The sequence below is a fragment of the Wyeomyia smithii genome, chromosome 3, assembly GCF_029784165.1.
Source record: "Wyeomyia smithii strain HCP4-BCI-WySm-NY-G18 chromosome 3, ASM2978416v1, whole genome shotgun sequence".
In the NCBI taxonomy this organism is placed as follows: domain Eukaryota; kingdom Metazoa; phylum Arthropoda; class Insecta; order Diptera; family Culicidae; genus Wyeomyia; species Wyeomyia smithii.
Genome location: NC_073696.1, coordinates 14709241 through 14736555, shown reverse-complemented (window position 1 = coordinate 14736555; position 27315 = coordinate 14709241). Strand labels below are relative to the sequence as shown.

The 27315-nt window shown below is 40.0% G+C and overlaps 1 protein-coding gene across 5 annotated transcripts in view; it reads right to left on the bottom strand.

The window, feature by feature from the left end:
* Positions 1-27315, bottom strand: part of LOC129733335 (zinc finger protein ush) — a 413663-nt gene that overhangs the window by 140765 nt on the left and 245583 nt on the right. The window contains exon 1 of one of the 5 annotated variants that reach the window (XM_055695139.1): positions 25644-25695. The exons of the other annotated variants lie outside the window; for them this stretch is intronic. Coding sequence (XP_055551114.1) covers positions 25644-25680 — 37 coding nt within the window. The 5' untranslated portion in view covers positions 25681-25695. Of the gene's footprint in view, positions 1-25643; positions 25696-27315 lie in introns of those variants that run through there. 5 annotated transcript variants of the gene reach the window in all.

Here is a 27315-nt window from a genome sequence, read left to right as displayed (position 1 = left end):
CATTGACGACACGGAAGGATACTTGTGCAATGTTTCGTCTCCGATAAGCTTTGCTGAAGACAACCGAAAAGGTGAACTGATAGAGTATTAATCAAAGCGTTGAAAGATTCATGTAATAAATTACTCCGTCGCACAATATATCTCCCTTGGGGGCTTCCTACAAGATATCTCACGGCTCCACACGGGTTGAGCTTGAGAGTAAGTACCCTCCCCACCAAGGTGTAGAATAACAATCGCCATCAGGACAGCGCTAAATCTGATAACAACATGGCCCGGCTGTTTCAACACCTTCGTCATTTAAGCTGCTTTGATTGTACATTAAGATTTGTCTGTGAATACAGCTTCGAAGGTTTCATCAGCATCAGCAGCAGCAAGAGCGAACATCAACAACCGAGTTGTGAACAGAACGGGTCACAAAGTCGTAAATATTTCCGGCTGGCTGGAATTAAAAACCAATTAGCGATAATTTGATGTGAAAGGTGCGATATGCGCGGCCGGAGAGCTTTCGCGAGAGTGAGAGGAAGAGAGGCTTCGTTGACAATGCTGGGTTGAGACGATCGCTACGGGAACACTATATGCTGCCAATCGATGAAGCAGTATTTTTTTAACAAAGTTTTCATTTGACATGGTACAATACATATAATGTTTGCCGGAGCCAACTAAATCTTATTTCTAGAGTATCTTGGCGAAGCATTATTTGCACATGTGACATTCCATGGAAAATAGGTAAAAAAATATTTTTTTCAGCATGTCATTTCCGATTTCGCTGAAACAATTCACAGTTGTTCTTTTTTGATAAAAAGGTCATTTTATGTTCATGTTGATTCGCGACTGCTGTTTCAAAAGGGCCTAACCAAAATGGTGACTGATGTATAAAAATTTCTGCATCAGGAAAACTGCCGGTACCCGGATAACTGTCCCATAATGAAAAACAACATGTTGAGAAAACGGCGATTTAATATTATCAGTGAATTTGCGGATTTCCAACAATTACATCCAGAACCAATGACCGTAACAGTTTCATGGCAGCACAAGTTTATCGTTGAGAACAAAAAAAAACATAGATGGAATTGGTTTTACGTTATAAAACTTGAAAAAAAGACAAAATGGGATAAAATATGCGGGTACATTTCAAAAGTACTCGCATATTTTGTCCTATCACATATAAATTCAACCAACAACCGGCAGTATCATTGGCAACGTAGGTTGTACTACAGAAAAACAACATCAGTCTAATCTATAACGAGCGAACGTCAGAAAGTCTACGGACTTGGAATTTGAAATTTCTCGGAAACCCGCGAATACAAAACGGGTAATACCTAACACTTCAAACCATCCCTTCCAGCATAAAATGGCATCCTTCCATCATATGATCCACCGCATGGAAACTTTACCTCTAAGTGAAGTAGCCAAGCAAAAGGAACTGGAATATATTTTCGAAATTGCTAAACTTAATGGCTACAAAGAAGCGTGCTCAAATTCGGAAATCTTTTACAACACTCACCCCAATAACAGAAGATCTGAAAAGGGTAGCCGTTGAATATGACTTGACACGCCCATTCGTTCAAAATTTAGAAAATTTGGGATGGATATTGTCTACACTAGTAGAAATACCCAACTCAAAACAAAAGTAGGGTCTACCAAAGACCCTATTGATACCCTGAACAAAGCTGGAATTTATAAAATTGCATGCAGTCACTGTGACATGGTTTACATTGGACAAACTAAACGTAACCTAGGGATACGTTCCAAAGAACATTTCGCAGAAGTGACCAAAGCAAGTAAAGTTTCAACAAATGCCCCACCACACCATTTCAAATCAAAAGTGGCTGAACATATTTTTAACGAGGAACATCCACTAACTTCGGAACTCCGCCTGTTACGATTCTCTTGGTTCAGTTTAACCTTTACGAATAGACTTGAATTATTGAGAACTGTAGCAGAGGGTCCAAAGCCCCTGTAAAGGAGGATGGTTGCAACAGCTCTTAACCATGGCTGTTGCGTAAAATCCAATGGTTAAAACCCCTAAGCTAAGGTGTTATGTGACCCGTGCCGATGGATGACGTGGTGGGGGGGGTTTAAGAAATACCCAGCCTCTAACGGAGCCTGTGGAGTACCAGGGCACCCTTCACAGTGATTAGCCCTTACTGCATCACGCGGGTCACTGATGCAGCGGACTCTTCTTTACCCAGCGACTCGTGGGAATTTTATGAACGACAAAACTTCACAAAATTCGGCCACCGGCAGCCTTTCTTTGTCGGAACCCATGGACTCATCGGAGCGTAGTCCAATAAAAACAAACGCACCGGGCAGTACGGAGGAGATGGAGCATGAGGATGATTTCAACCTCGACAGCGAATCGCTGGACGGAGGACCCTCGGCTTCATCCTTAATCCTACTTTCTCCACAAGGGAATGACGAAAGTCAAATGGACATAGTTCCCGGTCCACAGACAAGGCCCGATGACGAAGGGAAACCCGAATCATCGGCACCCCTTGTCAAGCGACTTTCAAATGCGCAAAGGCGGCGACTGAGCAAAAATCTTCGCTCCGGTCTCTCGTACGAAGAAGCCAGGAAGCTGGCCCTCCTTCCAACAGAGCAGCCTGCTCAATCGAACCAAGTTGCCGTCAAGCGACAGCGGTCGGACGACTTGGTGTCACCAAACACCAGTACTAAGTGTCCACAGCCTAAAAAACTGCGGAACGGCACTGGTTTGGGGTCATCGGGTTCGAAGCCGCTCCCGAAGGCCACATATAGGGACATGGTGGGAGCTATAAGCCTTGAGGTTACTTCTGCTACCCACCCCAGCTTCCTACTCACAACGGACCAGCTTCAGGCTGTCCGGACCTCCATCCTCGATCACATTGCGGACCAGGAAAATCCAACCACCAAGCCCAAGTTTAACGGTTGCCATCTAAAAAATGGCTTCCTGCAACTTGCCTGTGCCGACAACGACACAGTGCAGTGGTTGGAAAGGGAGGTACCTTCTCTCGTACCATGGGAGGGAGCACAACTTCGTGTATACCACATGAAGGATCTGCCGAAGGCCAGACGGTATGTCGGTTACTTCGCGGACAGTGCGAACTCTCCGGACGAGAAGATTCTTCGTTCACTCCAGAATCAGAACGACCATCTCTCTACCAAAATGTGGCGAGTCTGTAACCGCAAATTGGTAAAGACCTTGGTCGAACTAGTTCTGGATATTGACGAAGAATCGGCCAAACTCGTTGAGAGTAGAAATTATGAACTGCACTACGGTTTCGGCAAAGCACGCATCCGAAAGGTAAGCGGAAGGCCGAACGTCACAGGCGGGAAAGACTCCGTCGCAATGTCAGGGAAGGTACGTGCGGGTAACTCCTCCGGGAGTACTCTGCCACCACCCAGGCAAAACGATCCTGCGAATGGGCTAAAGGTTCGCGTGGGAAACTCCTCCGGGAGTGCCCCACAACCACCCAAACGCAACCCTGCGATTGGGAAGGTACGCGCAGGATGCTCCCCCGTGAGTGCCCTGTCACCACCCAAAAAACGCAACCCCGCGGCTGCTCGGACGGTTCCGCCGAAGACTCGCAAGAGTGTGAAGCATCAACCACCGAAAAGTCGCACCCCCCGGAGTCAAAAACCGCCACAGTGTGCGCGACGACCTTCTGTTGCCAATCGACTGCTGCAACCGAAGCCGAACAGTGAGGAAAAGCAACTTCCATCAACCAGCCAAACCGCTGTTGGCAGCCGTCAGCCAATACCAGGATCATCTTCCGATCCGGACAAAGACGGCAACTTCACTGCAAAGTGAGCAGCCTTCGCTGCGTGCAAGCGAATCTCCATCACGCAAAAGGCGCCTCGGGTGTTCTTTGCAGGAGATTCGCCAAAGAGCAGCTAGCGGCTGCTTTCATCCAGGAGCCGTGGATCAACGAATCCAAAGTTCTCGGACTTAACGGTCCTAACGGTAGGTTAATCTACTGTGACACGCAGTCCAAACCAAGGACTGCAATTCTGCTAAATAGAGAACTAAAATTTTTACCTATTACATAATTTATCCAACGCGACGTCGTTGCCGTCACGGTTGAAGTACCGACAACCAGAGGAAAGCAGGAAATGGTTGTCGCGTCGGCCTACTTCCCGGGCGACCAGGGTGATATACCGCCACCCGAAGTTGCTGCGCTCGTGCGGTACTGCAAGGCCATCAACAAGCCGTTTCTGATCGGCTGCGATGCCAACGCTCACCACACGATCTGGGGCAGCTCGGACACCAACAAAAGGGGTGAGTACCTACTTGAATACCATACTTCTAACGATGTCAATGTATGTAATGTAGGGAATAACCCCACGTTTATCAACGCTATTAGACAGGAGGTCCTTGATCTCACTCTGTGTAGCGCCTCTATTTCTGAAAGGATTAAAAATTGGCATGTCTCCGATGAAACTAGTTTGTCGGACCACAGACACATCGTTTTTAATATAGAGGCTAACCCTCTGAAAAGAGAGCTGTTCAGAAATCCTAAGAATACAGATTGGGAATCCTTTAAGGAACGCCTGATCGATTCACGAACTTTCAGTTACAGCGACATTCGAAATTCTGTTGACCTGAATTCGGCAGCAAATGATCTACAAAACAGAATCATGGATGCTTTCGACGCTAACTGTCCACTAACACAGCGGTCAGTATGCCGTGACGTACCCTGGTGGAATGATCAACTTAGTGACCTTCGTCGGGAAACTAGGCGGTTGTTCAACAGGGTAAAAGTCACGTCTAACTGGGACGACTACAGGGCGTCCCTCACCAAATACAACACCGAGCTACGCAAGGCTTAACGGAAATCCAGAGTTAGTTTCTGTGGAAGAATCCAAACTCTGCCGGAAGCTACGCGGCTCCAAAAGGCGATGTCCAAAGACCATACTAACGGTTTAGGACAGGTGAGGAAAGAGGCTGGATGCCTCACTGTCACTACCAAGGAAACGCTGGAGGTTCTTACCGAACCGAAGAACTGAATAGTGATGGGTCGCGGCAGGACAATTCGAGACATATGGCGTCTCGGGAGTCCATCCTGCTGGCCCGTCGACTGTTCACGGAAGCTTCAATAGGTTGGGCTCTAAGCTCATTCGACCCTATGAAGTCTCCTGGTCCAGACGGCATACTACCCATCTTTCTACAAAAATCGGCCGCAGTTATCATGTCCGAACTCATCAACCTCTTCAGAGCCAGCTTTATCCTGGGCCATATTCCGGATAACTGGCTGAAGGTGAAGGTAGTGTTTATCCCCAAAGTTGGAAGAAAGGACAAAACCCTACCTAAAACTTTCAGACCCATAAGTCTGACTTCATCGCTTCTCAAGTTGATGGAGAAAATAATGGATAAATATATCCGTGATGAGTTTCTTAAAGACTCCCCGCTGAACAGGAACCAACATGCCTATCAAAGCGGCAAGTCAACAGAAACTGCTCTTCACAGCTTAGTGACGTTGATTGAAAAGTCCCTAAGTTATCAGGAGACGGCGCTATGTGCCTTTCTTGATATTGAAGGGGCCTTCGATAACACGTCCTTTGCATCAATCGATACGGCTCTTTCTCATAAGGGAATCGACCAAACTTCAAGGAACTGGATACACGCAATGCTCTCTAGCAGAGTGATCACAGCAACCTTGGGAGATTCGTCTGTAACAATGTCAGTGATCAAGGGGTGTCCGCAAGGAGGAGTTCTCTCGCCCTTGTTATGGTCACTGGTTGTCGACGCACTTCTCAACAAGCTTTCACAGCTTGGTTACGAGGTCATTGGATACGCCGATGACATCGTCCTCATCGTCAGAGGTAAAGATGACGCAACTCTGTCGAGCCGAATGCAAACGGCTCTGAATACCACCATGTCATGGTGTTTACAGGAGGGTCTAAACATAAACCCCTTAAAAACAGTCCTAATTCCATTCGGCAGACGAAGGACGATCTCCGTCACTCCTCCAATACTGAGTGGAGTTAGACTGGGCTTCAGCAATGAAGTCAAATATCTCGGAATTATTCTGGACAAGAAACTGAACTGGTCTGCACAACTGGATCATGCCGCTAAGAAAGCGATCTCAGCGATCTGGGCCTGCAGAACTCTCTTCGGTAAGACCTGGGGACTGAAACCAGACTTGGCACTCTGGTCTTACAAGACCATTGCCCGACCAAGAATCACCTATGCTGCCCTAGTGTGGTGGCCTAAGGTGAACGAAGTGACTGCGCAAGCCAAACTCAAAAAAGTTCAAAGACTTGCATGTCTTTCGGTTACCAGCGCTATGCGAACAACTCCAACTGCAGCCATGGAAGCTATGCTTTGCCTACTACCTCTACACCTTCATGTGAAAAAGGAAGCAGAGCTTGGCGCTCTAAGGTTGCAAAGGAGGAGAACCATACTTGAAGGGGACCAAATCGGCCACCTTCGCATACTTAGGGAGTTCAAACTAACTCCGCTATTAACCACAGTCTCCGACTGGATGGACGTTAGGTCCAACATGGATATTCCATATAGAGTGATTGAAACAAACCGCTCTATGTGGAACAATGGAGGGCCTAATCTTCCACCTGGCATCGTCAATTTTTATACGGACGGCTCGAAAATGGGATCCCTAACGGGATCTGGTATATACGGACCCGGTATCAGGGAAACGTTTTCCCTGGGAAAATGGCCCACCGTTTTTCAAGCAGAGGTATATGCCATATATATCTGCGCAAAAATATGTCTGCAACGCAACTACAGACATGCGAAAATCGGTATATTCTCGGACAGTCAAGCAGCACTACTAGCACTTAAGTCCGTCAAATGCGCTTCCAAACTTGTTTGGGAATGCATTGAAACTCTACGGGAACTTTCCCGACAGAATTCAGTTTTTCTGTTTTGGGTGCCCGGACACTGCGGAGTCGAGGGTAATGAACACGCTGACAGCGGTTTATTGGTCCCGAGCCGTTTCTGGGTACGTCCATTTCCGCTATCAAAAGCGAACTATTAACTTGGGAAAGGCTAGAAATAGTATCCCAATGGCAACAGGCACAGGGTTGTAGACAAGGCAAACAGTTTATCTATCCGAACCCTGGAAACGCCAGAAAGCTACTTAGTCTAAATCGTAGTGACCTACGGATAATCACGGGACTCCTCACCGGACACTGTCCCGCTTTTTATCATTTAAAGAAAATCGGCGGAGTGTTGAACGACACCTGCCGATTCTGCAAATCTGAACCAGAGAGTTCAGAGCATTTGCTTTGCTCTTGCGAAGCTCTTGCTTCCTCTAGGTACAACTTCTTAGGAAGTTACCTTTTAACTCCATACCAAGCATGGAGCTCCAATCCCAAGCAGGTCATTAGTTTCATCAACTATGTTGTACCTAATTGGGGTACAGGTTTACAACAAAACAGTTCTACTCCATCAATGAGTACGAACAATCCGTAACCTGTGCACAGCAATCGGGGCCCGCCACAAAAGACAATCAGCAAGAATGTCGCAGTGGCATTTCAGTACCCAGTGCCCTTCAGGCATACAGAGAATAACTTCGGATAACATTCACCTCCTCCGCCCCGTTAATAATTTATGGAAATTAGACGTAGCTGAAAGTTTAGAAATTTATAAACAACACTCATGCACGCTTCTCAATAAAGACGCAGGTAATCACCCCTCATGGCTATTCAATCTGCTTCCCAAAAACCCCAGACATGGTACGGTAAACAATCGACCGCATAATTCCCTACCGAACTCCAATTAAGGGTGCTAAATTTTCATTTTTACCTACTACAAATAAAAAAACAGGATTTACGCTTTGCTCTTTACCAGTCCACATAAGCACTGAGGGAGACTGTACGTCACAGTCGAAATATATATTTGCGGACTGAATTTCAATATTTATTTCCAAAAAATATAGTAGAGTATAACGGAAACCGATAACTATTTCTTTGATTGAACATTAGTCTAGGTTATTGAATGACATACTTCTATATGCCTGAAATAATCCGATATACACTAATCTGGAGCAAAATTATATGTTTGCAGTTTGTACCACTATACAGTGGGACTGTCATGCGGGTACTTTCAATATGGGACAAAAACAACTTGGTATTTTTTCCACGTTTTTCCATACAAAAGTATCAATTTCAATTTTTTTCCAGAAAATATGATAATAATTAGGTCGGTTCCCGATGATAACGCAAAAGTTACCAAAATAAGTATGGGACAGTCATGCGGGCACCGGCAGAAAACGGTTTGCTTGATTGAAATGGTGTCTTCAGCAAAGATGTAGGTAGTGAAATTGCGGTTCTAGAAAAAATTATATACTTGAATTTTTTTTTCTCTGTCAAATTTTCCAAATTGTCAGAAAATATTAACATCTCAAAAAGTACCTTTTTGCCTTTCTCCTAGAAAGGTATAGCAATCACTGAAAACACCAAAGGTATAAAAGTGCTCCAAGGAGTCGAATCTCGTAAATCAATCGACTTGGTTCGACGAGCTGAGCATTTTCTGTATGTGTGTGTGTGTGTATGTGTGTGTGTGTATGTATGTAACGGTCTCCCAATCTCACTCAATTTTCTCAGAAATGGCTGGACCGATTTTCATAAAACTAATTGCAAATGAAAGATATAGTTGCCCCATAAGACCCTATTGAATTTTATTGCAATCAGATTTTTAGTTTCGAGGTTATGTATCATAATGTGAAAATCACAAAACTTCATTATCTCAGAAACTACACAACCGATTTGAACAAAATTAGTATCAAAAGAACGGGCTTTTTTGAACCATTTGTAAAATAATTTTATAATGATTGGACATGTAGTTCAAAAGTTATGCAAAGAAACTTGTTTCAAACACTGTTTAATCTCACTCACTTTTCTCAGAGATGGCTGGACCGATTTTCACAAAATTAGTGTCATATGGAAGGTCTTGTTGCCCCATAAGACCCTATTGAATTTTATTGTTATTGGATTTTAACTTTGTCCGTTATGTATAATAATGTGACATCAGGCTATAAGAAGAAACATGTTTCTACGACTGCTTGAACTCCCCCACTTTTCTCAGAGACGGATGGACCGATTTTCGCGAAATAAGTTGCAATAGAAAGGTCTAGTTGCCTGATAAGACCCTATTGAATTCGATTATAATCGGAGTGTAACTTTATCTGTTATGTATCAGAATGTAAAAGTTATGAAACTCCATTATCTCAGAAACTACACAACCGATTTGAACAAAACAGGCATCAAATGAACGGAATGTCTTCAAAACCCCTAACTAACGAGTTCTATGATGATTGAACATGAAGTTCAAAGGTTATGAAAAGAAACATGTTCAGGGAACTTTTCAAATTCACTCGTTTTGCCAAACAATCTTGGTTTTAAATTGAAGGTTTAGTTGCTTTATTGGTACCTATTTAATTTGATTTTAACACTGGTTGACATAATCGAAAAAAATGCTGCTCTGAAGCACACAATAGTTACCCTAGAAAAAAAAATTCACAGAAATAGTAAAAAAGCAATAAATTTTCATTTTTTCAAAGTTGACCTTCGGGGCCACACAAATTTCAAATACAGTCAAACCTGTTTTTGTGCGAGGGATAGGGACCGCACAAAATAAATCGCACAAAAAAAATCATTTGAAACTTCACGTGCAGCTACAAAGCAATATTTCCACAACATTATTGAAAAAAAACTTTTTTTATGCGGTGGATAGGGACCGCATAAAAAAATTCTCAGTTAAAAATAACTCGAAAGTTGTTGATTCTGATTTAGATTACCTATGAAAACAATTTTAAAACATCGGGTTGATAAACTTAACTTTTTTAAACATACTAATCTTTTCAACCGCTTTCCTTCGTAGGCTAGCAATTCGTGACTTTTCCTACGTTAAAACGGGCTCAAATAGTAATTTTTTGACGCAACACTTATGTAATGCGTTGGAATTCATTCCAAGAATCGGAAAAAATAAATGGCTAAAAATGTTGTCGGAAGTGGTCCTTTTTCATATACCTGCCGCACAAAAAAAAATCGCACAAAAACAGTCTCACAAAAAAAATAATCGCATAAAAAAAGTTGTACAAAATAAATTTCGCACAAAAATAAGTCACACAAAAACAGGTTTGACTGTATATGCTTCAATTATTCCTTCAAAGATAGCATCAACATTTTAAAAACCAAAGAGTTGATATACCTTTATTGGATTGTATTTGGCAATTGAAGGATGTTTTCCAGAAACCGGAAGTCGCAAATTCCGATTTCAAAATGAAGTGTGAAGTTGACTTTTGGCCTCTGAGCATCATCCCGGGTACTGAAAAACTCACATTGGGTAATGTTTGTCCCTTTTGGACTGGTGAAACCGGAAGCTACTGTCTAGAAATTCGAAATGGCGTCTGAAGATGATTTCTGGCCACCGGGTATCATACCGCTTCCCCAAATCGTATTGGATGATATTTGTCACTTTAGGCTGTTGATCGGAAACTGTCGCCATCTTCGCCATCGAAATACCCAGATTAGGCAATACTCGTAAATTTTATGATGGATTTTGTGATTTTATGATTATCGGGTAACCAGAAGTGGTCATCTGGACTAAAAATGATTCTGGCCACTGGGTATAATCCAGGTTTCAAGAACCTATATTGATTGGTATTTGGCCATTCATTCGATGCCCCTCAGAAACGATCAGTAATATCAACTTCGTTAAAGAGTTTTATTTTCACTGATCAGATCATTCAAACTCATGTATAAGGAACAACATTTAATTATACAATATTTGAAATGTACTGACTAAAGTTGACATAAACAATCTAAATATTTGTACGCAGTATATGAGTACAACTCGATTATATCACGATCAGAAACAAAATCGCATCATATATTTGAAAGAATTTAATGTTATTTTCATGTATATGTGTTAATGTATGTTCATATGTGTGTGAATGTTATATTTTGAATGTTCGGTATAGTTGTGCTGTTGGCTACCAAAACTTTGTTGTTTAGAATGAATAATAAATCCAGCAGAAATTATCAAGGTGTAGTTTTGAGGTGCTGGTGTAAATCTATTTTAAAAAATAATAAATTCGAATGAGAAAGGCTGGGTCTCACCGCTAGGTGGATTAATTTAGGTTTTTTAAAATCAAATTTTTTTACACATTGAATATGATAATATGTACTACTATCTGTCAAAATTTGGTGATGGTAAAATAAAAAAAAAGTTATGAACGTTTTAGTATTTTGACATTTACACTCTGAACTTTTTTTAAGTATTTTTTTCTAGCTACACATTACAATTTTAAAATTTATCACTGAGAGCATGATTTCAATCCAACGCGCTGTTTTTGTACCATAATCGATCATTTTTACTCTGGCCTTGTGGGAATTGAGTATCCCGGCGAACCCTGTTATCAAAAGATTTTGAAAATAACACGAACACACAAGGAAACCACTAAAGACTATACGTTTTTGCCACAAGTAAATCCAGATTTACAGAACTGGGAGCAGTGTAGAAAAAAGTTTTTTGAAATGTAATTTTTGAGATATTTAATATTTTGCGACAATTTGGAAAATTTGGCACGGAGAAGAAATTTTATTGCGAAATATTAATTTTCTCTAGAAACGCATTGTTATTACCTACAACTTTACTGAAGACACTAATTCAATCAAACAAGCCGTTTTTCCGTTTCGTTTTTCTTTTGAGACAGCAGTCGCGAGTCTACATGAAGAACTCATATCATAAAATGACAGGAACAATTGTGAAAAGTTTCAGCGAAATCGGGAATGGTCGATCAGAATCGATGTGCGAAGTAGCATGGAATGACTCATAGAGTCATGAGTAAATTTCTTGATTCAAGTTATCTATAGAAATTTTGAAATCTGAAGCATTAACAGATTTCATAGAATTAATCGATGTAATAGAATTGATAGAATTAATAAATATCAAAATATAAGTTCATCGAATTCATGGAATTAATAAGAATTCATCGAATTCATAGAACTCATGGAACCTATGGAATTCATAGGATTGGATGGAACTCATTGAATCCATAAAATAAAGGAACCCATCGAATTGATATAATTCATCGAAATAATATAATTCATCGAATTAATAGAAATCATAGAACTCGTGAAATTCATGGAACATATGATTCATAAAATTCATAGAATTCATGAAATTCATAAAAATTCATAGAATTCATAGAACTCATAGAACTCATGGGTATTTAATAAAATTAAAGGAATTAATCGAATTAATAAAATTCATTGCATTAATAAAATTTATCAAATTGATCAAATTAATCGAATTGATGAAATTAATCGAATTAATAAAATTCATCGAATCAATAAAATTCATCGAACTAATGAAATTCACCGAACTAATGAAATTCACCGAATTCATTGAAATCATGGAATGCATGATATTCATGAAATGCATAAAATTCATAAAATTAATCGAATTCATAGGAATTATAGAATTCATAAAATTTATAGAATTCATGGAATTCATAAAACTTATAGAATTCATGAAATTCATAGAAGTCAAGGAATTTATGGAATTTATAAATAATTCTCCTTTATTTCGATTTTTTTACTAAATGATTAGAAATCTTGTCTTGGTTTTGCCCTAGAGATTAAACGTGAAAAAAATATAAAAGAATATAACTTTTTATCCATCCCTGTGAATTTTGGTGCTCCTTGCCAGTCTGGGTGTGCGTCAAAAGGCCGCAGAATAAGAGCTCGTGGGGTTCGTCGCTTATACGTTTGTTTACGGGAAAACTTCATTGAAGTCTCTGGGGATTTTACACATTTCCGAGCTGGTTAAGGGCACCAAATTCACAGGAACGGTTAGCAAAGTATAATCTGTCATTTATTTTTAGTTTGAGCTCTAATGCAAACCTGTGGCTAGGGGCACCAAAACTTACAGTTAAAAAGTTTTCTTGACAAGGAAAAAATAAGATATGTAAGTCACTATACTATGAAGATGTTTCAAAAAATGGTCGCATGAACAGACTAATTTCATTTGAAATCTTTCCTTCTACCGTTTTATTCCATTCTCGATTATTTTGCATGACACCCTATTAAATCTCCCAGCTGGTCTCGAGGTACGATGCTGGCCTAACAAGCCAGTCGTCGTATGTTCGAATCCCGGATCGGGAAAGACTGTTAGTGTCAGTAGGATCGTAGCGCTAGCCCCGCAATTGTCCTGTACACCTAACAGTCGGCTGCGAAGTCTGTGTATAGTAAAAGAGACGGTCGAATTCCGATACGGAATGTAGCACCAAGGCTTTGCTTTGCTTTTTACCCTATTAAAGTTGGACGTAATTCTACGTCAAAATTCATTTGTACAGGCAGCGTAAAAATACGAGTGCATGAGAGAAGCTGCTCGTTTTGTGCCGTACTCTTTTTTTGATAATCAATGGAACTGTAAGAAGTAAAGAGTCAGTTTCATTACGCTTTCAACAAACACTTGTTTCGGTCCTTTGGACTTGTCCTTCCTCAAGGGATATAAAGTTGTACCACAGACAAACAGAAATTTTGATTAGTTGGCAATAATACCGTTAGTGTCGCTATAAGCAGGCGTTCACATTCATTATCAAAGACAAAAACCGCCAGTAATGCCGCTGGTGTTAATTTAAGCAAGCGTGCACCACGTGCAGCAAAGACAAAAAAAGCCGTTTTATGCAAAAAGGTTAGTTGGCAATAAGCTTACATGGTGGCGCACGAGTGCAGCGTTTCGAATAAGGACGAAGATTTTTCAGGATTTTTCTTCGAAGCGGCACGTCTGTTTGTCTGTGGTTGTACCGTTTTTCGTTCAACGTACAAAGCTTTACGATAGGTTGTCACACCTATCGTGAAGCTTCGTACGCTGAACGAAAAACGGTACAACTTTATATCCCCTGAGGAAGGCCAAATCCGAAGGCCGAAACGTAGGACATGTAACATAGTAGCGTTTTGATCCTCCGTTAGAACTGAAAAGCCGTATTTCTCTTGGAATCTAGAATTTTGGGTGAGAAACAAACTATCTAGAGAGTTAAGAGAATTTTAGATTAAAAAATGACTAGGCACCTTAAATTTAGTAGCTTTAAAAGGAGTTTATGGAGCTCTCGCTCTAGAAGCCAGAAAATGTATACCTGAGTAGTTGGTGTGAAAATTTGATGTGTGTTCCTGCGAATTTTGGTGCCCCTAGACACCCAAATTTTTCAAGAGACCTTAATGAGTTTTCTCGTAAACATAACGTCGAAGCGACGAACCCGGCGAAAAATTACCATGCGATTCTTTGACGTAAGTTGACGCATTTCTACACTGGCTAGAAGCACCAAATTTCACAGGAATAGTTGAAAAGCTTCAATTTTTCTCAAGTAACTGTTTAAAGCTTTGGAGCCGCATTTTTTGTCAACCTGTTTGTACGCAAAACATAGGTTCAAGAATATGAGCAATTTCTTCTTTAGCAAAGCAGAACAAATATCAGACAGAATTCTGGTCCACACAGTACTTTTTTCACTCCGAATTGATAATCAAATCAATTTAGTATCCGAAAACTTTACCAAATTTTATTTAAAAAATAAAGCTATAAACACTCGGTTCTATTATTCCTGTTCAAATATACACCGATGGTAGATGAAAAAAACGCCTTCATGTGAAAGACGATCGGCCTGCGATAGCAGAAAAGGCGTGCTTAAGTTGATATGGTTATACAGTAGAACAAAGTTTTTTTTTTGTTCTTGTACAGTGCCTCCATTAGCATTGCAGTCGTGAACTTACTTCGGCTCGAGTACGCCGGAAGCTTATCTTGACGATACCTTTTTTTTCGGAAGGCAGAGCTGCACAGCTAGAGAACAACTGTTACTCCGCGCAGCAACCCTACCCTACCCTACCATATTGATACTGATTCTGAAGTGGGTGGGGAGGCAGTTAGGAAGTGAGACGACAGGTGAAAGAGAGAAAAAATCTCACATTGCTAGACCGAGCACGATAAGCGAACTAACCTAGCCGGGCAACAGAAATTCGGAGATGGTGGAAGAAATATTCGGCAAACTATATGACTCCAATCTATGCTGTACGTGTTGAGCAGCTGATGTAGAAGGCGAGAATCGAGTCGAATGGAAACCCGAGTGCCAAAGTGGCTAGAGGAGTGGAAATTTTCTTATCGCCACTACCGGAGGAAAAACTTCCGCAGGTGGATTAAATAATAGTTGAAATGTTTTTCTTTCCTGGCGCTGCTGTACTCAGAGCTTCATCTGCACCACGGTACACCGTCGTCCATCGGACCCAGACCCGAGCATACCAGCCAGTAGCAGTAATGCCCGGTAGTGGTCGAAGGAAGGAAAACTTTTAAATCTGCTCCTTCCTAATCGGTACAAAGCGTTTCCGTCGCGGGTACCGCCTTCGAGACTTGTGAGGCTGCAGATAACGATGATTAAAGGAAAGGTAATTTTTCTTCCTCCAAGCGTTTGCCGGATGAGATAAGGTGGTACGGATGAAAAATGGCTTCTGAACTATGTACGGTGTTTTAGTGTGGTTTGTGCAATCTATTATCGATCGGAATGTCGAACGACGTAGGTACACCTTCGGAGTGTAAAATAGCTTCAACTTTGTTCCAATTTTCCCCCACAAACCGATTCCATATCTATCGCAATTGCAATAAAACTAAGATAAAAAATGAAATAAAGGAATCCATCACGCTTTGACCGATGCCGATGCTTATTTGCTCACCCAAGATCGTAATTTCGATAAGCACCAAAGTAGAACGGACAAATCTTTGCATTTCCGGCGGGCAAAACAAGAAAAAAATGGAACATAACCGACACCGAGAGAGAACCATAAAAAGTAGCATTTTTAATTATGATTATTTAAAACACATCAGTGTCGTTTATCACACACCGTCTCCCGGCAGGACAAACTAAGTCAAATAGCGACGCAATCTTCATCTCGACGCTCTGTCGGCTCCCGTTGGACGAATGGGTGGTAACATTGCGGGAGGCAAAAACTGCAATAAAATATTCATTGCATAGGGTAACGTAGAAGCAGCTCTGAACAGGATAGCTGCAAAAAAATACCGTAAGTATTTGCGTTCCGAGTCCGGAGGAAACTATGGCAGCGACGTCGCACAGTGGGAGATGCTTCAGTAGGTTATCGTATTATTGGATAGAAGTTGATAATAAAAATTACTATACATTGTAGAAGTTAGTGTGGAGGTGAATGATGAATTGTAATCTACTCAATAAATTTCACTTTCACTGGTCATGGCTTTATTCAAGGAGTCTAATGTGAAACGGAACATACCAGTTAACGGAACACCTAGTATCTACTAGCTAGTTTACTGAAATACTTTTCGTCAATACACCGACAACGATGAAGTTCTGGAGACTTGCAGAACAGAAGAGAATGAAAATGTATGAACGGGTTAGTAGGGGAGAGGGTGATGGCACATAAATCGTGACAAAGTAAAGTATGGTTGCGAGATAGAAAGATTTATCTGGAGAATTTTATCAGTAGTAACTCGGGCTCTCACCACCCGTTAGTATGTGTGCATTGGGAATGAAAACTGCATATGAAGTGAAGAATTTTATATGCAGATTGAAATAAGGTGTGAAAAACTAGTTTATTCATATTAGATGAAGAAGGGTTTTTTACTTCATCGTGTACTCATATTGTTATTTGAAATACTAAGGATTCTTGTAATTTACAGATATGGAAGATCTGAAAATTCTACAAGTTCCAAAAATGTGTTCCAAAATTGTGAATTCCTCTTTCTGTGTAATTAAGGCATTTCCAATTTTGAAATGATACAGTTTTAATTCAATGATAATTCTGTGAGTTCTCACATCACATCGATAATGAGCACCAAAATTGAAACTCACCAAAAGAAAAATAAAGAGAACAGATAGTTTCCATTTGTGTTACAGTGTTTTGTTTTTCTTGATATAGGGTTCCATTACTCATCTCATAAAGCCGATATTCACGAAATAAGCACGGAATAAAAACTAAATGTTTACGAAATCATTGAACAAATAAACAAAATACACTTACATGCTCTTGTGGACTCGCCCAGCAATAAAAATTTAGTTAATTTAGCTATATTTATTCTGAGTTTTGTAAAACAAACCATTTTTCACAACGCTACCGTATTCATCTCAAAACTTGAATCAACGCTCAATTATTCATCTCACGACGCCTTCATATTCATCACACTGTTTATCATGAATGAACGTAGCCGCAAACCGTCGTAGTAGGTTACCTAAGTATCCGCTGTAGTTGTTTACGTGCAAAATTGGTAACCTAGGTAACCACTGCAATGCTGTCGATTTATTTCAATTATGTCGGAATAATTCAACGTTTTCAGTATGATTTTTTCGTATTAACAGAAACTGATTTGACAGTTCTTAAACGAAGTGATATTCGTTTAAGTTTTCATCATTTATTCATCATGTCCTTCATGGGTTTTTATACTGCCGTGAGATGACAATGTGACGTAGATCCAAGTGATCAGTTTTTCAGTATGGCCTAAAAACGAATGAATTTCTGGTCGATTTTGTATTGAAATGGGCGCCTACGACACTGTTTTTTTTTTTTTTTTTATTTTATGCATCGTACGAATAAGTAACAACGAAAAGAAAATACCAAAAGATAGGTTTTCGAATAATGAACAAATTGGCATGAAAAACCCATATTCGAAAAAATGGCTCTTACGTCACTACGTTATCTCACGGCGGTATAGTCACACTGAGAGATTCTGCTGTGATAAAAACTTTCTACGCAGTTTATGGGCAATCAAATCGTATGTTGTAATCTCATAAGCTAGAAACTTTTATACGAGTATCCTTATTAGCGTTACATTAAGAGTAAAAATCAATGATGGTAAATTAAAAACACTCGTTAAGTACAGGTCGGACTCGATTATCAGGAGCTTTGAAAAATATTTCGCTCCGGAAAATCAAATTCTTCGTATAATCAAACCGTTTATTTATTCTCATTTTCTCTATTCTCACTTACAGCTAGTTTGTTGACAAAAATTATTCTCATCGTTAAACGTGCCGGCGAAAAAAAATTAAAATGCTTTATACGCAACAGATTTCATTAGAAATAATTGGTTCAAATCCTTATGAGCTTTATCGTAATCGGTTGACAAATTCTAAAACAAATTCCGGAATAATTACAAAGGGAATATGAAGCCGCTGGAACACCTCGATACCTTTTTTATATGTACCTTATTGGTGACTAATTCAGTGTTGCGTCTAGATATGCTACAGATCAGAGGAAGCGACCAAGATATACGATAGGGTACGATAGAAAATTCATTCATCATTAACTTAACAACGCTCACACTGAATCGAAGTTGTTATTTGTAGGTAGAATCGTCAATAAGGTAAATGTTGCAAACTTTAAGGTGAAACCTCATTGAATCCACAAATGGCCGACTTCGAGTCACCACTTCGAATTTTCGAAAGTACAAGATTCGGAAATAGTTAATGCGTTCCATGTGAAAATGCTATTTTATGTTTGCTGTGGTGAAGCAAACATAAAATAGAATTTTCACAGGGAACGCAATGAGTATTTCCGATTCTTGTGCTTATGAAAATTCGAAGTGGTGACTCGAAGTCGGCCATTTTTGGATTCAATGAGGTTTCACCTTGAACAATTCCGATATTGAAGAAAAAAATGACTCCGGGCAATCGAGCCTAAGGATGATCGTACCTTCGGATAAGCGAGTCCGACCTGTAAACGTAATTTTTTTACTTGTTACTTTAACAGCAATAACGAAAAATTCTCTCTTTCGTAACAAATTTGTTACATAAAAAGCAATAACATATATCTCCAGTCAAATAACAACACATACGTCGTATATTTTGTACATGTTACTAGTATCTTCCATCTGAAATCCATTCAGTGTATGTTAGGGTGCCAACCAAAATGGTCATCTCGAATTAAAAAAAAAAAAACCCTATACAAAATGTTCACCTGCTCGAAAAAACACTCTGTGGAAAATTTCAGCTCGATCAGACTTAAAATGGGGTGGCGCTAAGTGATTGGAGTTTGGCTTTTTTGAAACCTGAAAAATCACCCAAAGGGGGGGGGGGGGCAACGTGGAAGATCGGTTTTCGAAAATTTTTTTTTGATGCCAAATGAGTTAAAAACGCATGAAACGTCGAGAACTGGTGTCATCTGATTGTTTTTTTTTTTAAAAAATCGACCCTCTGGGACGTTTTTTCAATTGTGGGAGGCGGAGTTAAATTTATCCTCTGAAATTGATCGCTAGTCTACAACTAGCATCGAACACATTATGTTTCATCAGGATGGTTCATTTATTAGACATAGGGTGGTTCATGGATAAAATAAAAAAAACACTTTTCACTGAATACCAGTAGAAAAATTTCTTGACAATATAGGTAATAATTGTTATAGCATTGTCTTTAGGGTGGCAATGTTGAATTGTGAAAAATACCATGAAAATTTTTTTTCTAGATGACATCAGTTCTTGACGTTTCATGCGTTTTTGAGTCATTTGGCATCAAGAAAAAAAAATTCTGGTCACTTTCTTTTCATACGATGATTGGCATCCTAGTATATGTGTATCAGTTTGTTTGTAGAACGCATACGGAGTAGAGGAAAAAAGGACAATAGCTACCACGTTTTTCTTTTTTCAATCACACAGTATGCAAAAGCAGATGATTTTAATACTTCTTAAATCACCTCAAGATTGCGTTAGAGAAAATTCCAAACAAGTAGATGCAAGCCAAGTTGAAAACACACAACCGCTTTATGGAAACCAAGCATATAAAATGTTTTCCCTACTCTAGAGTTGTTGCCCCCATGTTAACCGCGAAAAAACTGATTTGGACTTGTTTGATAGTATAAAACTCGTGTCATTCTAGAAAACCCATGTTCGCCACTCCGGCAATTCTGAACACAACCTTTTCGTTTTCAAGCAAACAGTGAATTGAGCAAGTGGTGTTTCCAATTAGACATTTGAGGCAGGGACGCTACGGGAGAGATTCTGCATATGTGTGAATGAAGGGGACTGAAAGAAACCTGATCGAAGGATCAATACAAATACAACGAGTGAAGTGTCGCATTGCGGTTCTAGGTTGTATGCACCCCTGCAGAAACACATACAAGCGCGTGGCCTTAATTTATTTCGTTACTTTTCTTATCTAATGCCACAAAAAGTAATGAAATGTTACTCAAAAGTAACAAAATCTATTCCGCTCGTTTTGGGTGTACATTAGGGTGAAAGCGAAAAAAGTGATGTCAAATTCAACCGTGTAAACAGGGTGTTAGGGAGCCCACTTCAAATCCCTAAGGGGTGATAGGGGACCCTATTTGATGAAAAAATCCTTCTACGCATATGGCCAAAATTCAACTACTGCAGAGTTGTTCACTTTTTCCAGTTTGCGGTTACGTTTGCCTTTAACGATCCAGCACAAAAAGTGTGATAGCTAGCTCAATTCTGTTGATTTCCTTGGAAAGCTGAGAAAATTTCGTAATCACTAGTGTCTTAAAAACATCAAATTAGAGAGAATCAGAAGCACTTAGAAAGGAACAAATGTGAAATCAAATGTTTTTTGAGAACTAAACTTTCTGATTTTCTCTCTAAAATGTGTGATGAACATGGGTTTTTCTGTTAACCAAAATAAACATTGAAGTCTACACTCAAAATATTTTTCACGTTATAGTTATCGGAAAAGTTATGTGAATATTTTCCACTATAGTTTTCAAGTAGATTCTACGTGATTGTCATTTGAGTTCATCATGAACTGGTTAAATGAATCATCCATTGAATCTTATGCAGTAGACATATGCATTTCATGTGAGATTCACGTAGAATTCATCTACTGGTAAAATGAAAAGTATTTGAGTATCTGATAGCTATCACGTTTTATGCAACGTATAATTTTCAATTATTCCTCAAATTTTTGAGAGTAAGGAAATGCTTTTGAAAAATTAACGAAATATGTTGCGTAAAATATTGACATCGTAATTCGTCAATTCGTGAATGAATAAAACGACATAAAATTGGTCAATAGTAGCGGTGGTAGAGCGGAATGAAACTGACAAACATTCAACTTTTGCCGGCGATAGTCACTGTCCGCTCTAGCTATTTATGTTCAGGTAACTCACCTAACTCTGAGTTGAAGCTGTGTGAGCTCAAGACTCGATATCAATAAAATTTTCCGAAAATTCACTCATTGGCAAGCCATCGAAAAATTCTGTTTTACGCTCTGACTGAATCAGACAACAGTTTCGCCATTTTGATTTCTGCACAGAGAACTCACGCGATACATCCTGTTTGACATTGTCAAGATCACGTAGATGGTACGGGATAAACCATGGTAAGCATGTGATTTTCACGTAGATTTTATGATTGTCACATAAATCAGGTATAATGACAGAAAATGAACAAGTATAGAAACTTTCACGTAACAATAACGTGAAAAATATTTTGAGTGTACTCTGTAAGTTGTTCTTTGACACCAAGCATCTAACTCTTTTAGAGCAGCTGTGCCTTCTTTTAGTGTTGTCTTGTAGGATTCACAATTTTCTGCTCCACTGTGTAACGAAACGTTTCAAGGATTGATTTAGTATGCGTGCTTGCTGTGTACAAGACGTCAACGACGCGTCCACTTAAACACAGTGGAGCAGGAAATTGTGAGTCTTACAACACTAAATGACGGCGCAGCTTATTGCTTTTAAAGTGAAATGGCAGCTAAACTGAAAGAGTTAGATGCTTGGTGTCAAAGAAAAACTTGTAGAGTAGACTCTAATGTTCAATTTGGTTAACAACAAAACTCATGTTTTTTTTTACACATTTTAGAGAGAACATTGCAGTTTACTTCTCAAAAAACATTTGATTTCACATTTGTTCCTTTCTATCTAAGTGCTGCCAATTCTCTCTAACTCGACGTTTTTAAGACACTTTCGATTACGAAAGTTTCTCAGCTTTCGAAAGATACCAACAGAAGTGAGCACTCCCATGCTTTTTGTGTTAGATCTCGTTAAAAGCTAACATAACCGAAAACTGGAAAAAGTGAACAACTCTGCAGCAGTTAAATTTCGGTCAAATGCGCAGAATGATTTTTTTTTTCATCAAATAGGGTCCTCTATAACCCCTCAATACATTTTAAGTGAGCTCCCTAACACGCTGTATATTGTTTATTGACCCAAAAAATGCCGGTGGATAGTTAAAATGTGTAACAATTGCTTGAAATAATGTTTAACATTGTTGCTTTACTGCTTAATGGTGAAATAAGGTGAAAAGTTCCAAGGTCAAGCTTTCCCATACATTTTCCTCGCTATTGGCTTACTTCCTGAACACGGATAACAATAACGGAATAAATTCCACTGCCTACATATTTTGACTCAACAAAGTGTTTTGTTCCGTTTGTCTTTCTCGAAACTGCGTGGCCACGCCCTCATGGAAAAATCTATGCTGAACTCGCAACAAAAGACTGCGTGTAGAAAATTCAGCTTAAGTCTAGTTTGTCACACAATAGCGAGTGGAGTATAGCTGTTAGAGGTACACGATATTGAGAAACGAGAGCTGAATACGAGTCAACTTCCAGGCACTGCGAAACGTGTTACCTTTAATTTGCATACGGCAGCAACAGTTACCATCGTACGCTGCAGTATATTTTGCTGGCACAGCTACTAGAGGGCACAGCGGTGAGCAAATTTTATTATGCGCGGCCATGCAAAATATTCAATGCCACCGATGGTGCGATCATGGTTCTGTAGCACGAATTTCTAACTGAAGATTATTGAATCGGTTCTTTTCAGAACTATAGATGCTTGAGGATAAGAGTTATGAGAATTTTCGCAACTACTACTAGTGAAAAATTTTCATGTATTCATGCATCGTTAGTTTTACAATAACGACCATCAAATATAAACGGTAGTGTTGCCTATGAACAGTTTATTGCAGCATATAACATATACATTAAGTCCTACGTCACCATTTCATACGACCCCTAGCGCTGTATACCTTGTAGTATTTTTTTTACGAAATCCGTGTAAATTCCGGAACCCACGAAAAAAACTTTATTTACTAAAGGTTTTTAATTTTTTTTTGCTAAATGTCTTCGTAAAACGAATCAATAGCAGTGTTATTTCTAACTGCGAATCGAGCTGAATATCAGAGAAAAATATAAAACAGGTTAGACCAAATCAGTGAATATTCAGTAACTCGATTGACAACGAAATCAGTAAGACGCCTAAAAAATCGCGTAAAAAGACCTTAGTGTACACCAAAATTCGATGATACTGTGCATAAGCAGCGGTATATACGAAACTAATCCGATTTCGAACAGAAAAGTTCGACACGTACTTCTGGATCCGTTCAAGAAAATTTACAATACTTTATTAAATAGGATATAACGTCGTAAAACAAGACGGTTATAGCTTGACATCACAGCAGAATTTCGAACTTCAAACTCATTTCTGCCACCAGTTAATATCAGCAGCAACAAAATTTTCTCCCAGTCGCATATCGGCAATATGCAACACGCAACAGTTGTTTCCATTCGACACGAGGACAATTTGATTGTCTTCTTCCCTAGGCGCAATACGACACGATACGTGTTATATTATTGCGTGTGTGAGAGCTCTATCAGTCTAGCTCCGCTGGATGGTAGCATGAAATGGGATTCATTTTTTGTATATTCGTATTGCGAAACTGGGACAAACTGTGAGAACTTGAAATGAAAGCGGAGCTAGAAAGAAGATAGCTCTTAAATAAATATCAGAAACAGAAAGCGAGCTCATGATTGGATAACCGCTGCTTTTCTATTTATTTTTTTGGATGATTTTTTCACTGGTTTGCAATTGGAAATTATCATACCAAAAGTTCAAGGGAAACTTCACCAATCGATTAAGACATTAGTATTCAAGATCTATTTAGTAAAAGTGACATTACATGCATAAAAAACGGAACATGATAAGTACAACTCTACACTATACTATCTTGTTCTCAGATTTGATCGGTGATCGGTTGAATGCTGCAAAACTAAACCAAAATAATTTATTTTCAACTCTACTGTTCGACAATTCGCAATTTAAAATCCGTTCAGGGATAGTGACATAATAAGCATTTTAGGAGGACACGTTTTCGTTACAGTTTTCACAGCAGCCACCCTGCTGAAGTAAGACGTGTACCATGTCGAACGTTCACGGCCTTGCAGACGGCCATTTCTATGCTGGCGGTTGCCTTTGTGAAGAAAGGCCAAACATCGGCGAAGACGCTGAACTGAAGGAATCGCTCGATGAGGGTTTATGTCAAACGCAGGAACAGCTTACTCCGGTATTAGAAGCTGACGCTAACGTTGAATGTCGTTTTTTTCGCTTGTATACAGCTGCTCTAGCGGCAAAAAGGAAGGAACTTCTTTATCGCATCATGACGGATGATGGAAAATGGATTCATCCAGAGAAAAGAAAGTCATGAAAACTGCTACTTTATTTCATCGCTGCGGAAGTTATGCTGTGTATTTGGTGGAACCCGGTCGGTGTTACTTATTATGAGCTGGTAAAACCGAACGAAACTGGGGAGCACTGGGAAACGGGATCGAGTTCAACTAATGCGATTAGGCCGATCACTGTGCGAAAAATGGCAACAATACAATCAGTGGTACAAATAAGCGGAATCACTTATGGGATTACAACGCTCGACCTCATACTGCCAAAGTCATTAGAACTTACATAGAAACGATCACATGGGAAGTCCTACCTCACCAACCATATTCCCCAGATACTGGGCGGAGCCAAAAAAGCTACGTCATTTACGGATGTTCCCAAAGAAAAAAACATCAATCAAAAATCACCTTTCGAAAACTATTCAAGCACTCTGTTTTAATTCATGATATTTCAGTTATAGATGCATCATAGAAAAGTACGTGCAGTCAAAATTAATCGCAGTCAAAATAATAATTGATATGTTGTGTTACATTTCTCATAACAAAAACTATATTGTTGAAAAATATATATTTTACTAAAATCGCATCATTAAATCCACAATAGACAAAATCTCTTATTTTCAGTACAGAAAACCAAATAAAATTCCATCCACTTCCGCAGCTAATCAATGTTATCTTCCAATATGATCAGTTTGGGAGAGTAACGCACACCGGAATACACCTCTATTGCCGAAAAATCCACTTGATAAACACGAACGAGTTTGTATTTAACGTTATCGAGCGGTGCATGACAATTGGCTTTGCCGATTTTTTTTTCTGCTCGTCTCGTTCCAATCGAACACACCTTTTCTTTCAGCGCATTAAACTCCAGGAAATCTAAATCCACTAGCAACACAGGACGGACGGAACGCCTAATATGCGACGGGAGAAACGACTAAGATTCCGATAAGGAAACAAAAATTTATATTCTGTGCATTTGCGGTTTGGCGGAGATCTCTCCGAATGGGACGCAGCTGATAAGCGGCAGTCGTCGGAAAGAGCACTGTGTTCCCGCTTTTCCCGATTGTTGTTCATTCCAACGGAACGTCTCAACGGGAGACAGATTTCGATTTCGCCTGCACTGAATCTAGCTTGTCTTGCTGTTGCCGGCATAAACAAATCGAACCACCACCCGTTGAAAATGGATTCCGTTGGAGACAGTGAGACTCGCGATAAGGGCAGTGAAATATGGTTTGATCGACCTGTCCCAAAGGCAAATCCTCCCTGCTTAGGTAGGAAACTTACTTGAATCGATACGAAACCTCAGCAATTTCGGATGCATCTCATGACCATCTACGAAACTGGTCGCCGCTGCTCACACCAAAGGAAAACGCAATAGAAGCTGGCAGTCTTATCTCGGTCCGGAAATCAGGCCCGAAACTTCCTCGGGAAAGAGCACTTATACTTGTTATCGCACTTCACTTCATCGATTGACTGAACTGCGCAGAACACTTCGGGGTCATCCACAAACGCAGGCAAAGTTCTGCTGGGAGAGATATAATCGATTCAAAGTGCTAGATAAGAATCCAACTATTGAGAGCTGGAAAAGCTGCGTCCCCTTTCTAGTCTACGGTTTGAGTTCGAGCTTGCTTCTTCCGTCTACAGTCGATTCCTCTCTCCTCCCAACGGTATGTAAATGCGACACTCTCATTACACTCCAATGAATAGCAGTGTCCTCAAGGCGTGCACCCATTCGCATCCTCGTTGCACAGGGCAAACGGGAGATGGGTGGTTGTGGCAGGGGGATAGAGAGATAGATAGAAACCGGCCATTAGATGAGAAGAACGACTGCCACGAGCTTAGGAAGAAGCTCTTTGGCGAGCCAGAAGAATACGAACACGACGACGGCGCTAGAAGACGACTTTTAACGTTGTTCAAACATCGGTCGAACTTGTGCCGGGCTTGGTCTAACGTTATAGGGAGATATCGAAGATAAGCGCGCCTGGGCAGAAATGGGAAGAAAAAATATATTCATCATCGGGAGGACCTTATCGTTATGCAAACAAATATTATTAACGACAGCAACAACCACCGTTGATAGCTGGTGAAGTGGGGTTGGCGGGGCAGGGTGGCTGTCGCTGTTACATTACCATTTCTTAGGGATATTTGAAAATTACTTTTGTGTGCGGCGAAAGAATGTGTAAATAAGGTAACAATAAGGACAAAAACTTTACGTTAATGTCTACTATTACCTGCTAAGCGATAATTGGTTTGCCTAATTCGGCTTGTTCAAACATTCCTTACTTTTCGATAAACCCTGTAGCACTGAATACTAGAATTCGACCGAGACAACGGATGTTCTTCCGTTAGTGGAACGCGCATTAACTATAGCAATCAGAGGATGTTGTTACTGCCTGATTACACACCCGCAAACCGGCACCGATAACGATTTTGAATAGATACTGATACGGCAGCTGGTCACGATAACTCACAAACGGGTGAATGGTTATCTTCGCAGGTCAGATACACTGATAAGATAACGCCTTCCGAATAGCTCATTCGCTAAATCATTTTGACATCGATGATCAATGAACAACACCCAGCGGGAAGTGTAAAATACCGAACACAAAAGTCATCGGGAAGACTCTGGCAATTTGACGTGACAGTGAGCCATCCAAAATAGGGGTAATTTAGTTATTTATCGCAGAACAGACAGTGTGTGATGCAACCCGGTTAATACTGTTCGGGTGACAATTTCACAATCGCGCGGATTTCGGCGAAACGCGACGCAAAAGTAGCTCACCATTCGATAGTGGCGAATCGCGCGTGCCAACTAGCGACGACGGGGCTACGACGCTGGGTGATAAGCGAAACAGCGAAAACTGCAAAAAAAAAACAACAACAAAAAATAGTAACGCGTGCTGATAAAGAAACACAGCAAAGCCGCAATGCAAATGCAAACGCTCAGCCTTTTACT